The 15,268-nt window shown below is 33.6% G+C and overlaps 1 protein-coding gene across 2 annotated transcripts in view; it reads left to right on the forward strand.

Annotated features, from left to right (window-relative positions):
• Dnai4 (dynein axonemal intermediate chain 4) overlaps nt 1–15,268 on the forward strand; it is a 110,865-nt gene that overhangs the window by 5,147 nt on the left and 90,450 nt on the right. For both annotated transcript variants that reach the window (XM_047539741.1, XM_047539735.1), the window contains exons 2-4: nt 4,719–4,897; nt 13,094–13,278; nt 14,641–14,753. In XM_047539741.1, coding sequence (XP_047395697.1) covers nt 4,724–4,897; nt 13,094–13,278; nt 14,641–14,753 — 472 coding nt within the window. In that variant the 5' untranslated portion in view covers nt 4,719–4,723. The remainder of the gene's footprint in view (nt 1–4,718; nt 4,898–13,093; nt 13,279–14,640; nt 14,754–15,268) is intronic.

Raw genomic sequence — 15,268 nt, forward strand, 5'->3', positions numbered from 1 at the left:
GCTTTACATGTTGGACTAGAAACCAAAAGAAAGTCTGTTCATTCCTTAACTCTTAACTCTTATTTATTGTCACCATTTGCTCTTTAGAAACTATTCAGAGGACTATAATCTAACTTAATGGTTTCAAAGGTCGCCAGATTCAATGTGCTTTCTTTCTTTACATCTCTCTGAGCATTTGACATTATCCTCCTCAGATTTTTCTAAATTTCCTTAACCCTGAACTTTACTGGTTATTGCTAGCCGACATACCTCTTGTCTGGTTCTTCTTCATTTCTTTCTCTAGTTTCTTTCCTTGACTTTATTACCTTCTCTGTGATTCTTTAAATTTTTATTTTATTATTTTTATCTCTCATTGTGCTTTAGAGGTAAAACTAATCATCACCCTAACTCTGTGAAGTAGCTAGTGTTTTTAACCTTAATTTATAAAGAAGGAAAGAATCAGATAAGAAACTTGCTCAAAAACACATGGTTACTGGTTAAATTTGGGCATTTCAATTATCCTTTTTGATATTTAAGTTTTCTTACTTGTAAAACATGACTATTTTGTATCTCACCAGTTATAATAAGAATTGAATTGATCTTGCTTATGCTTTAAAAGATCACTCTGTGCTGTGTGGGAATAGACTTCAGGGGATCCAGGTAAAGTAAAAAGTAAAAAGATGAGTTGAAAGAGCACTGCAGTAATCCAAAAGAGATAAGATTGTGATTGGACCAGAAGAATGACAATAAGATGATGACAAATGGATGGATTCTAGATACATTTTGACTTTTTTTCACCTAAGCCCCTGGGAGAACAGAGTATCCTTTAGCCAAAATGGGAAGGACTGCAGGAAGAAATTTGCTTAACAGGGTTGAGATGGTGATGGTTAACATCAGGAGTTCAGTTTTGGACTTGCTAAGTTTCATTTATAGATGTCAAATAGGCAGGTGGGTAATATTGTCTGGGTCAGTGGAAGGGTCCAGTTAGAGTTATGTATTAGGGATTCATTTTCACATAGATAGCATTTAAGTTATAGCATTGAATGAGTCATTAGGCTATGACTATAGAAAGAAAAGAGAGATTCAGTGATGAAGGTTACAGAAAAAATTAAGAGGGAAAACCAGGTAAAGGGAGTGTCCCACAATCCAAGTAAAAAAAAAATCAAAAGAAGAATATCTTGATCAAATGCTGCTAGCAAGTAAGATAAGAATATTGAAATGATTATTGGCTTTAGAATTGAGAGGGGATATGGGGAATATACTGTGAAAAGAAGCTTTTGTTATGGTTTCTTTCAGAAGGAAAGGGTAAGACAGTAAACAGATTGTTACTTTGAATAATTTAGTTTTTTCTGAGGCATTGAGGGTATCTCTATTGGGCTGGCACTTGACTGTGAGTGATTAGGGCAAGTGTGGCAGTCTAGAATGTGGAATCTCAAAGGAGGAGGTTGGGGTGTGGACTTTGGGTTGATCAATATGTATTTGAAAAAATGCACTCCTAGGGGGAGGACTTGGGAGGTGGAAGATGTGAGGGAGGCAGGAAACCACCAGAAAGTAAACTTAGGCATATAATATTGTTCAGAACAAGCTATGTCTAACTTGTGCATGTGGGGCACATGTTAAAACATCAGATTTACAAAGCTAAAAACATGGTTAATACACAGATGCAAGGTCAAATAAGAGAATATGGAATTAACCATAGTTTTGGTTTTGCCAGCTAGTATTATGACATAAAAGAAGGGAAAGGGGGGATGAGAATGTAAGAAAGGAGTGATTATAATAATTAACTATCGATTATGATAACTTTTAAGATCAAGAGGGAAACTGGGCGCAGTGGCTCACGCTTGTAATCCCAGTGGCTCTGGAGCTGAGGCAGGAGGATCTCTAGTTCAAGCTAGCAAAAAGTGAGGTGCTAAGCAACTCAGTGAGACCCTGTTGCTAAATAAATACAGAATAGGACTGGGGATGTGGATCAGTGGTTGAGTGCCCCGAGTTTAATCCCCAGTACCCCACCCCACCCCCCATAAAAAAAAAAAAAAGATCAAGAGGGAAGAGATTGTAAGAGGTACATAAGAGAGAAAAGCATGCTAGCATCTGGCCTTAAATGTCATAATAGAAGGAACATTGTTGTTGTGGTTTAAGAGCGTATAAGCTGGACATATAGATAAGGTCAAGCATATGAACATCAGAGTAAGCAGCTGAAGTAGCAAGGCATGTAAGCTCATTTCTATAGGAAGGTTTCAAAAAGCTAAGAAGTTACTGTAGTAGAAGGATTAGCTTCATGATATGAAATACTCAGTACTTATGCCAGGTATAGTATTGAGAGGAGCGCCTGTGATTCAAGGTAAAAAAATCTCCAGAGGATGGAGAACAGAGGCAGAAGTGATGATAAACTGCTATTAGTTAGAATATACACGGCCAATGAAACAGGTTTGGTGTATATAGTGAGAAAACAGATGAATGAAATTTAAGCCTAATGTAATCTATAAAAGAGGGATTCTAATAAAGAAAAAGTTGAATCTGAGGACTGGATGATATAATCTTTTTTTTTTTTGTAGATGGACACATACCTTTATTTTCTTTCTTTATTTTTATATGGTTCTGAGGATTGAACCCAGTGCCTCACGAATGTGCTAGGAAGCATTCTACCACTGAGCTACAACTCCACCCCCGAGGACTGGATTTTGTAAGGAAAGTAGGGCAAAAAGTTAAGGAAAAAGAAAAAATAAGAGACTTGATGGTAGCAGAAAAGGAATGATACAGTTGATGAACTGTGGATTTTGATTTAGCTAGAAATGAAGAGGAATCTAAAGATTTGATTGATAGAAAATGGAAGATCAGAGGTCCCAAGGTGGTTAAAGAATAAGAAACTGGTGTCATACAAACCAATTTGAGAAGTTGTTTTTCATTAGGGGAAATAGCCAGCTGTCAGGTGCTACAAAGGTAAGTACTGAAGAGTGCCTTGGAGTCAATAATGAAGAAGTGGGTGATATTAATGAGAGGTTGAAACTAGATAAGAGAAGCAAAAAAGTAGACAGAGTGGGACTTGTAGCTCAGTTGTAAAGCACTTGCCCAGCATGCATGCAGCCCCTTGGTTAGATCCATTGCATCGCCAAAAAAAAAAAAAAAGGAATTAGTATTATTGACTAATATTTTAGGAAATTGATCTATGAAAGGAGGAAGAGATGTAGTAATAGGTAGAGGAAGACATAGCTAAAGAAAAGATTTAGGTTGAGGAGATGATTTAACATGTTCATGCGGAAATAATATAATAAGAGAACCGGAGTACTACTGATGGAGAGGAGTCCCTGAGAAGAGACAAATTTCAAAATATAGATAAATATTAATCTTAGAGCATATCACTCTTATTGAATGGGGAAAAAAGAGATAAAAATTATATTGAGATGAGTTTGCAGGAAGCAGAATTTTTAGCTGGTGGAGAAAAGATGTGAAGGAGTTTTTATATGATTGATATTTTTATTTGTATTGTTAGGGATATAGTCCTTTAGAAAGGAGGACAGGGTAGGATACTTGACTGTGTTTGAAATAGTGTGCAAATGGAATGTATTTGCTCATTAATTTAAAAAATGTTTATTTAACTCCCATGATATATTAGACTGTGTGCTAGGAATATACAATGAGTAAGACATAGTTTCTGCCCTGAATATGCATACATTCTTAGAAGAGTCAAGAACAAGAAATAAAATATCAAATAGTGATAAAAAGTTTGTGAAGAAAATAAAATACGAAAACTGGATGGATAATTGTCATTTAAAGATTCATTTTATTATTTGATCTTTTATGATAAAACATTTTAAAATATTATTAAAATGTTTTCTTTGGAAGCATATTTCCTTTATATAAACTAAGGGAAAAAATCATCCTCATTTCATAGAAAACTATAGTACAAAGTACTACTATGAACAGAAAGTAGGTTCTGTCTTAAGGAATTTACAGAGTAAATCCAAAAGCAAAATTCTTTTTTCTTTCAGACACAAATATTTAGATTATAACTTTTCTTATTAAAAAGCATACATTATTTGTTCAAATGAGAACATGATATTCTTTCCCAGGTTTATTACTCCTGTTTAAATTTGCTTGTGTTACTGCTCAATGTTTGTTCTGAGCTACCAGACACTTCCTAACTACAATACCAAAGTTAATTCATTTACTCATAAGAACCTATGAGTTAGATACTATTACAATCCCTCTTTTATACTTAAGAAAACTAAGACCCAAGAAAGTCAGCACAGCCTTTGGATCTTACATCCTGTGTCAGATCTCAATCCTATAAGGATTTTTTCCCCCGATTAAGCCTCTGTCTTTACGTAAACTGTTAAGAGTGCACATTGTAGATGTCTGTCATCCTAGCCACTTGGGAGACTGAGGCATGAGAATGTTAAGTTTGAGGCCAGCTTCAGCAATTTTGTGAGAACCTGTCTCAAAATAAAATGAACTGGGGAACCTACTCAGTAGTAAAGCACACCTGGATTCCACCCCAGTATGCTGCCCCCGCAAAAAATGTTAATAGCAACTTCTTAGTGTGTTGTTGAGAAGAAAAGTGATATAATGTATGTAAACGCTCTAGAACTACACTTACGCAAAATCTCTGAAGTAGCTATTATTTCATGTTGTGTGGTTAGATTTTCATGATTATAAATGAAAGTCTACCTTTTTTGTTAGTGTTGATTTTTCTTTTCAATCATGGATCCTCTGTATTATATTGTCTTTTCCTGATACAGGAATAATGCCTCACTATTACCAAGAAGGTCTATTAGCTTTAATGCCACAGGAAAAAGCTCCAGTCAAAGGATATATTGGTGCAAATCAAAGCAAAATGGCTGCATCAAGAAACATACTTATTCTATCTGAAATGAAATCAGCAGAAAAAATGAACGTTCCCATCATTAAGACAACACAGGTAATACTCTTTAGAATTCCAAGTTTATTTTAAATGACATCATGTAAAATTATTGGAATTTTAGAAATGATGATTCAACTTTCAAATAATCACTTCAAAAATTAAAATATTGATTTGATTAAAATGTTTACTCCATAGCATTCCTTACAGCATAATACTAGCAATTGGCTCCTATAACTCACCATGAATAATAGGAATGTTGTAGTGGAATAAGGAAAGTTTACTAGGACTTTAAGAGCTATATGTTGTTAATCATAGCTAATATACTACTACCATCTACTCTTCTCAGCAATGTACTCTTGAAAATGTCATAAAATTGTCAGAATTTTCTCATTAGGAAACCAATAATTTACAACTGACTTTAAAACTTTTAATCAGAACATATACAGAAAAGTGCATAATATTTAACTTTGAATGGGTCAGAAAATGATATTTTAGATGGGACATTAAAACCACAATCCTTAAAAGACAAATTTGATAAATCAGACTTCAGGATTAGATTAATTCTTAGGGAATTTATGCCCTAGGGCATTGGTGAAAATAGTAGAGCAGTTAGTTAATAACTGAGTGTGGAAAGGGAAAGGGTGGAACATAACCTTAACATTCCCAGGGGTTTGTGAGCCTACCCAGACTACACCATCTCACTGAGAATCAACAGCAAAGGGCTGTGAAATAAGATGGGCACGTTAGTGTTCTAGGACTTAACAAAGGACAAGAAATTGTTAAAAACAATGGAAGTTTATTGTCTCATAGTTCTGGGAGTCAGAAATCTGAAGTCAAGTCTGAATGGTAGGATCTGTTTCATGCTGCACTTCTAGCTAGGTTCTAATAGTTAAAGGCATTCCTTTCTTTGTAGAGGCATCACTGCAATACATCACATATCACTTATCCCCCTGTGTCTTTATATTGTCCCTCTGTGTATATCTGTGCAAATGTCCCCTTCTTTTAAGTGCAACAGTCATTGGTTAGGGCTTAGACTTGGTTAAAGCTACAAAGACTCAGTTTTCAAATAAGGTCACAATCTCTGTGGATTAGGACTTCAATATCATCTTTTAATGGATAGTTAACCCATAATGGGAATATAGGCTTCAATAAAATAATTCAGTCATTGAACAAATAAGAAAACAATAATATCAAGCTCTGAGAAGAAGGGAGGGACCAGCACTGAAAGTTACTATAATATGCCATCTAAAATTTCCAGTGTCCAACAAAAATACAGGGTATTTAGAGAAACAGGACAGCACAAACCATGCACAAGAAAAGCAGACAACAGATACTGCAAGTGAGAGGGATCAGATGGTCAGATTTCACAGAAAAGATTTCAAAGTAGCTATTATAAATATATTCACCAAAGTAAAACCATGATTAAAACAGTAAAGGAGGTATGGTTATCATCAGAGGAATTCCTAGAGAGGAGGACCTCAACTCAGGACAAGAGGTCCTTGGGGTACATGACAGAAAAAAATTTACATGTGCCAGTCAGAGACAGGTTTGTTTAGGAAAGCAGATACACATTCAAGGGAGAATGCCAGCCTTCTCCAGAGGAACAGACAGCAAAATCTTGGTCTTGACTGTTAATATTTATAGAGAGACAGTAGCAGGAAGCTGAACTATAGGTGGAGTCAGGGCAGTTACACAGACTTTTATCTGAAATATGTAAGAACACTAATGACTCATTAATAAAGGCAAATAACCTGATTAAAGTTTGGATATATAATCTAATTACTCAAATGATTCCAAAGCATGTAAAAAGTTGCTTGATATTACTAATCATTAGAAATTCAAATCAAAATTATAATCAACTCACACCCACGAGGATGGCTGTAATCAGTCAGATTGGTTGGTAAGGATTTGACAGAACCCTCATACACTGCTGGTTGGAATGTAAAATGATTTGGCTATTTTGGAAACGTTTGTTTTCTTTAATTTTAAAGAGGTTAAACAGTGTTACCATATGTTACGATTTGGATGTGAGGTGTACCCCAAAAGCTCACATGTGAGACAGTGTCAGAAAGGTCAGAGAGAAATGATTGGGTTTTAAGAGTCTTAACCTAATCAGTGAATTAATTCCTGATGGGATTGAGTCCAGAGGCAGGTAGGGTGTTGCTAGAGGAGGTAGCAATTGGTCCATGGCTTTGGGGTATATATATATATTTGTATCTGGTGATTGGAGTCTCTTTCTCTGCTTCCTGATGACGGTGATGTAAGCTGTTTCCCTCTACCACCCTCTCCCGCCATGATGCTCAGCCTCACTTTGAGCCCCGAGGAATGGAGCCAGCCTTCTATGGACTAAAAACTGTGAGCCCTCAAATAAACTCTTCCTCCTCTATAATTGTGCTGGTTAGATCATTTAGTCACAGCAGCAAAAAGCTGACTAAAACACCATAGGACCCAGCAATCCCACTCTTAGGTATATATACACCTTGAAAAATTGAAATGTTCCTAAAATTGTGTATGAATGTTTGTAGCAGCATTATTCATAACAGCCAAAATATGGAAACAACCTGAATGTCCTTCAATGAAAAAAATGGCTAAACAAATGTAGTATATCTATATGACAGATTATTATTCAGGTGTGCCACAAAATGGATAAATGTTGAAAACATGGTGAGACAACCAGTCACAAAATGCATGTTGTATTAATCTCATATCTAAGTCCAGAATAGGAAATCATTAGAGACTTGAAGTAAATTAGTGCTGGCCTAGGGTTGGGGTAGGGGGTCATAATTAGAGGATACAGGGCTTCTTGAAGTGATGAAAATGTTTTGGAATTAATTGTGGTAATAGTTGTACTTCTGTGAATATACTCAAACCCATTCAATTATATATATTAAAAGCTATTTAAAAATTAGTGCATATTACATGTAATTTATTCCAATTTGAATTTTAAACATTAGATTAAATGGAAAAATTCTTTAAAAGTAGAAGCTAATAAAGAAATTTTATGAGTAATTTGAAAACCTTCCTTCAAAGATGATTCCAGGCCCAGATGGCTTCACTTGTGATACATACCAAGCATGTATGGATGAAAACAGAACACAAAATATGGGTTTACTTCAAAAGTCATTTTATGAGGGTAGTATTACCTTGACATTAAACCATGAATACAGTCATATTCTCATTATAATAATTCGTGAGAATTATTCTCACTTGCAAACATAGATGAAGAAAATAATATGCAATAAAATAATAGCAAATACAATTCAATAATAAGAATGCATTATACATCATAAGGATATTGGATTTATAGCAAGAAATCAAGATTGGTTTCACATTTAAAATTCAGAGTGTAATTCAACACATCGATAGCTTAAAGTGAAAATTAAAAAAAACAACAAAAAAAAATGGTTATCTCAATATAGAGTATCTGGTAAGAGTCAATATTCATGATTTTTAAAAAAGTTTTTATACAATTGGGAATCAAGAGGAACTTCCTTAATCTAATTTAGGATATCTGTTAAGTCTTACAGAATTATTATATCAAATGGGAAACTTTTGGGGGAAAAAAGATGCCACTTCTGTCCAACATTCTTGGAACTCTTAGTTCAATTTGGCAACAAAAAGAATGAAAGTAAGAATTGGGAAGAAACAAAACATTGAGTATTTGTATATTACTGAGTTATCTACCTATAAAATTTAAAATCACCTAGTAAATTATTAAAGTAATGTTTATTGGATATCAAACTTAAAAGCAAATCAAATACATATTTATATGCAAGGAACAAATAGTTAAAAATCAGATATTTTTTTTTTTTATTTTTTTTTTATTTTTGCGGTGCTGGGGATTGAACCCAGGGCCTTGTGCTTACAAGGCAAGCACTCTACCGACTGAGCTATCTCCCCAGCCCAAAAATCAGATATTTTGATATTTGTAATAGCACAAAAATGTATCAAGTAATAGTGGGAAAGTACAACAAAAGATGCACATACCAATATTTTTAAACTAAAAACCTTAATTGGAAGATATTAAAAAGGATCCAAAGAAATAGAGATAGATGTATTCATACATAGAAAGATCATGTTTAAGTGTGTAGATTATGTGCAAATTTTGATTCACAGATCTTTTGTCAATTCAGTCTAAATCTCTATTTTTTTTTCATACGTTTGTCAAGATAGTTTTTATACAAAAATGCTAAAGGCTAAAAATAAGAAGGATTCGCCCAGGAGTGGTTTTACATGCCTGTAATTTCAGCAGCTTGGGATTCTGAAACAGGAGGATCATAAATTCAAGGCCAATCTCAGCAACTTGGTGAGATCCTTTCTCAAAATAAAAGAAAATACAAGAGATGTAGCACAGTGATAAAGTACTGCTGAGGTCAGTCTCTAGTTCCAAAAAAAGAAAAAGGAAAGAAAGGCACTGTTGCCTGAAAACTTGGTGGAAGGAAGGACTTGCCTCCCTAATTATTGAGCTTCATAGAATGTGTAATATTAGGAAACAAAGACAGAGTGCATCAGCAAATAAACTGGACATATGTAAGCACTTGTTGCATAATAAATTCAACTTCAGAGTAAAGGCAAAAGCACAGATTTTCGGAAACTCTTGGGACAATTGATTTTTGTTATGAAATAAAAATGCATGGGCTTTCTTCCTTATACTCTATACAAAATTAAATTACAGGTTGAAAAGCAACATATATGGGCTGGGGATGTAGCTCAGTTGGTAGAGTGCTTGCCTCACAAGCACAAGGCCCTGGGTTCAATCCACAGTAACACACACACACACACACACACACACAAAAGCAACATATAGAAAACTATCTTCATGACTTCTGTACTGAAAATGGTTTTTTAAATGAGACGTCTAAAGCACAAACCTCAAAGGAAAACATACATTTGACTACATTAAGACTAAGAACTCTTATCAAATAGAACATAAAAATTAGATCATAGAGTGAAAGATGACATTTTGGATTCATAAAACTGAAAGGATTAATATTCCAAATATTTAATGAATTATATTATCAATAAGAAAAAGACCCCAATAGAAAAAAATATATAAAGCAATGGAATGCTATTCAACCATTAAGTAGGAAGAAATCCTCTCATTTGCAGCAACATGGATGGAGGTAATTGTACAGTGAGATAGACCCAGAATTACAGATATAACATGATCTCACTCATGTGAAATCTTAAAAAATTCATCTCATAGAAGTTGAGAGAAGGGGATGGGGAGAAAAAGGAATAAGAAAAGATTAACATGTACTAAGTTATAGTTGGAAGAGAGAAGTTCTGATATTCGATCACACAATAGGTTTACTACAGATAATAATGTTCTCTATGCTTTTTTAATGGCTAAAAGAAAGGATTTTGGATTTTTTTGCCATGAAGAAACGATAATTGAAAAGATAGATATTTACCCTGATTTGAACAGTCTACAGTGTATGTATGTATTGAAACATTACAAGGTATCCCATAAATGTATGCAATTTTATGTTACCAGTTTAAAAGAGAAAAATGTACAAAGGTCTTAAATGTGAAAATCTCCCTTCCAAAAGGAAATAAAACTGGGAATAACTATATGAAAAGAAAATCAACTTCATGGAAATTAAAATAAAAATGAGATACTTGGACACCCACCCATATTAAACTGGCTTAAATATAGCAATCTGACCCATGTGTTGTGGTTTGGATATTAGGTGTCCCCTCAAAGTTCTTGGGTTAATGCAGGAATGTTCTGAGATGAAAAGATTGGATTGTGAGAGCTGTAACCTAATCAATCCAATCTAGTTTGAATGGACTGACTGGGCCGTAACTGTAGGTGGGTAGGATATGACTGGAGGAGGTGGTTCACTGGCGGCATGCCCTGAAAAGGGTGCATCTTTCCTATGGCCCCTTCATTTCTCTCTGCTTCCTGACCCTACCATGAGGTGAGCAGCTTTCCTCACCTGGGCCTTTCCATGTACTCCCTCACAGATGACTATGAACTAAACCTCTGAACCTGTGAGCCAAAATGAACTGTTACTCCTGTGTTGTTCTTACTGGATATTTTGGTCACAGTGACAAAAAGCTGACTAACACACCATGCTAATTTTTGGTAAGATATGAAGCAACAGGAACTGTAACACTGCTGGTAATCCTGAAAATTTGTACAACTAATTTGTAAAAACAGTTTCATGTTATCTAATCAATTTGATTCATCAGTTCCACATCTGTACATCCCCTATACAAATGTATGTCAATTTATGTGAGGATACTTCTAAATGCATTATTATTAAATCTGTTTTCATAATGAGCAAAATATGGAAACAATTCAATTATCTATTAAAAGCAAAGTGGATAAACACTATGGTGTAATAAATAGTTTAATGGAATACAGTGCAAACACCAATAAGTGAAAACTATGAAAACATTGTTGAATAAAAGATATCAGATAGGAAAGAATACATGAGTGCATAAATTTCACAGACAGACAAAACTAAATTTCACTGACAAGCATGGGAAATAACAATGGTGGCAAAAATCTGGAGCAACCAGAACTCATTTTGCTCATAAGGAACCACTTAGGAAAGCTCTGCAGCAACATCTTAAACATCAGCATACACATGATCCATTACCCAGAAATTCCACTAATAGGAATATACCCAACAAATTTGTAAAGATTAGAAAATCCTGTGTGCAGTGATATTTATAGAAGCAACATTTGTAATAGCCAAAAATTTGGAATATACAAAAATGTTAGTGAATAATAGAATAATGAATAATAGAATTGAATGAATAATAATGAATTATAGAATTATGAATAATAAAATTGTGATATATTTACACAATGAAATACTGTACATCAGTGAAAATGAATATAAATGAATCTCAAATAACATTGAACAAAACAAAGTAGATTCCAAAAAGTACAGACAGTGAATCCAATCATATACCTACAGATTGGCTAAACCAGTACTTTATGTCAAGGTTATTGTTACCTTTGATGGGAGATTACAGCTTTTACGAAAGGAACTTAATGGGATGTTGATAATTTTATGTTTATTAATCTGAATGCTGGGTATGTGTTATGTTTGAAAAATCAGCCGTAAATTTATGTTTTCCTTCTGTATATTTTACTTAACAGGTTAAAAAAATCCATTGTTTAGGGAAGCATACAATAAAAACAACACAAACAAGAAAGAAAAGAATTTTAAATTAATGATTATCATTCAGTGAGAGAATGCTGTGATCTGGAAGGTGTTAAGGCCAGGAGTGGCTTCTGCAGTTGATATCAGGGTTCTAATATTTTACTTTAGTTGTGATTACAAGACATTTGCTTTATTTTATTTAACTATGCAGTTTTATTTTAATTACATATTTGTATGTAAAATTTCATAATTAAAATTTTTAAATGAGCCAAAAATGTATAACAGAGTGAGAAATGTTCATTAATAAAATATTAACTTAAAATAATGAGTTTCTTAAAGCCTATTCATACAATAATTAAATAGAACAAAATATTAACAGCTGGGTAAATTATCTTTCTAACTTTCTTATTTCCTGCAATTAATGCCATCACGTGTTGCATACCAACGTAAGAGTCAATGACAGCATATATGACAGTGGTCCTTAAGATTATAATGGAAATGAAAAATTCCTATCACCTACTGATATCATAGCCATAGTAACATTTTAGTGCAAAGCATTACTTAAGTGTTCATGGTGATACTGATGTAAACAAACCTACAATTCTGTAGGTTACATATAGTACAAAATATAGTAAGTGTGTTACTGGTTTATGTATTTACTATGCTAAGCTCTTTTATAATTATTTTAGAGTGTACTCCAAACTGATTTTTCAAAGTTTGCTATAAAATAGTATGGCTTATTATGCCAGCACAGCCTCATACATTTTGTGTTTACACTGTTTCTTGATTGCATTGAGAGGCCACAATAAATAATTCACGTATACCATCTAGGTTTGTGTAACTGCACTGTATTTTGAACAATGACAAAATAACTTAACATTTTTCAGAATATATCTTAATTGTTAAGCAATACATGACTTAATTATTACTTATATATAGGTAAAACATGAATAAGATTTTTTAAAATATATGCCTAGTTAAGAACCTTTTGTGCATAAAATTCTGTCCATTTTTCTTGTTTATCTTATCCCATAAACATTTTTTTACAGTAGTTATTTCTATTTTCTAGGACCTGTTTAGAAATCCCATCATTTTTAATTATTTCATTTTCAATAACCATTTTCTACAGGTATTTGATATAAATGGAATTGATGTTACTCCCCGACCTCTTTATTGTCCAGACCCACATGTTGGTACAGCAAAACCAAGTAAACTACTGTCATCACAAGAAGGATCACATGGATCAGAATTTATTTCTTCCTATAGCCTATATCAGAATACAATGAATCCTAGTATGTTAGGGCAGTTTACAAGGTATTGTTCTATACTTCCTCCTTATATCATGTATATTGTCTTTCCTTTTAAATTGCATATAAAGAACTATATGTGATCAGTTTTCTCTAGTTTCTTAGCATTAGCCTATCTTCCTAGTGTGCCTTTTCTATGCTGCTTATGTTTTAATTAGATGCAGAACTCTGAATGATTTGAGTTCCTGCACACTCATATTAAAAAAAATTTGAGAGCTGGACCTCGTGGTATATGCCTGTAATCCCAGCAGCTCAGGGGGCTAAGGCAGGAGGATCATGAGTTCAAGCCAGTCTCAGCAAAAGCGAGGTGCTAAGCAACTCAATGAGACCCTATCTCTAAATAAAATACAAAATAGGTCTGGGGATGTGACTCAGTGGTCAAGTGCCCCTGAGTTCAATTCCTGGTACCGCCCCCCCAAAAAAATTTTTGTGAAAATTATGTAGATTTTACTTAAGAATATACGGGAACCAAAATAAGGGGTAGAGTTGATTGCAAATTCTCATTAGCCATTTTTCCTTATCTCCTTCAGCTTCTTTTATGCTATATTTTATGGGAATGGAGTGGCTTTCCATTATCTCCTTCTCCATGAAAGTCTTTATTCTTCTAGGGTTTAATTTCTGTTATTTTTGAGTACAGAACAATTATATACTGCTCTAAAGACTCCCCAAATTTGCCTATAAAAGTCCTGGGAAAGCTAGGTAAAACAAAGAATGTTCCCAATGAAGTTGACCCACTCTTTTAAGTGAGCAGTTGAGACTATAAATAAAAAATAAAAGTTATATAATTTCATGGAATGATATTAAGTTCATATGTTTAAGAAAATTAGTTTTGAATTCTTCCACTGATTTCCTGATGAGTACATAGATTTTTTTTTTTATTTAATTTTGGGAAGATCTTTATAAATTGAACAAATCATATTTTTATGATAGAATTTGAATAATGAGCAGAAACCCAGGTGAAAAGTGAAAGGAAGAGTACTCCAGGGTGAGGTTCCAGTGAGCTCCATAAGATTGAGAAGCTGACAAACAAACAACAAAATAATGGTAAAGGAAGAGAGATAATGGAGATTAAGAGACTGAGGTGGTAGGCTGTATTTTGGATTTTGTCCTAAATATATTGGGAATACATTGAGTGTGTTTAAACATACATCTGGCATGTGTTATTCTAAAATATATTTTGATTACTTTTTCTCTAAAGAAGATTAAAAAAATCAACTTGCCAATTTATTTTGACCTATACTGCTGACATGATAATAGGATATTTTATTTTTGCCTTGTAATAATATGTTCTAATTTATATATTGCCCATAAAGACATTTAAATAAATGAGTAATGTTATTAAATGTCAATGTGATTAATGTTGTTAAAGGTCAGTTTTAGGAACCAGTACCATTTCTAAGTCAAGTATATCAACAACTGAATCAATATCAGAAGACTTCGAAGAACCATCCTTTAAACGAGAAAGACTGTCTAGTTTAACGGGTAATGAAAATACTGTTGTCTTATTGCACAGCATCTGCTCATTTACAATGATATTTCAGTCTATACCTTTCCCCATACTCCTTCAGGAGGTTTTCATACATTTGTAAAGCTGTTATTTTGTCAGTCTGTATACCATTGTAGAATCTTTCCATGTCCTAATTATATTTATAAGTAGATAGAGAGATACTCCCCTGGTATCTCTGGTAGCTATTAGAAATCATTTCCATATTTCTTTTTATCTCAAGCAATCAACAAATAATAAGCATACTGGATAAGTCACTAAAATAAAGGAGTGATTACATATTAGTTTCTAATACCTATAAAGGGAAACAAGGCTGATTTGGGGGCTAGGGCAGGAAATATACAAGATGAGCTAGAAATTAAATATGTGCTTGAATACAACAAAACCCTACCAAAAAAACCCAAAACAAAAAGTCAAAAGGGGTATATGAAAAGGACATAGCAACCATCAGAAAGACCTGCTATTGACCAAAGGTAGAACAATTTCAGTCTCC

This window comes from Sciurus carolinensis, chromosome 1 (genome assembly GCF_902686445.1).
Source record: "Sciurus carolinensis chromosome 1, mSciCar1.2, whole genome shotgun sequence".
Lineage (NCBI taxonomy): Eukaryota > Metazoa > Chordata > Mammalia > Rodentia > Sciuridae > Sciurus > Sciurus carolinensis.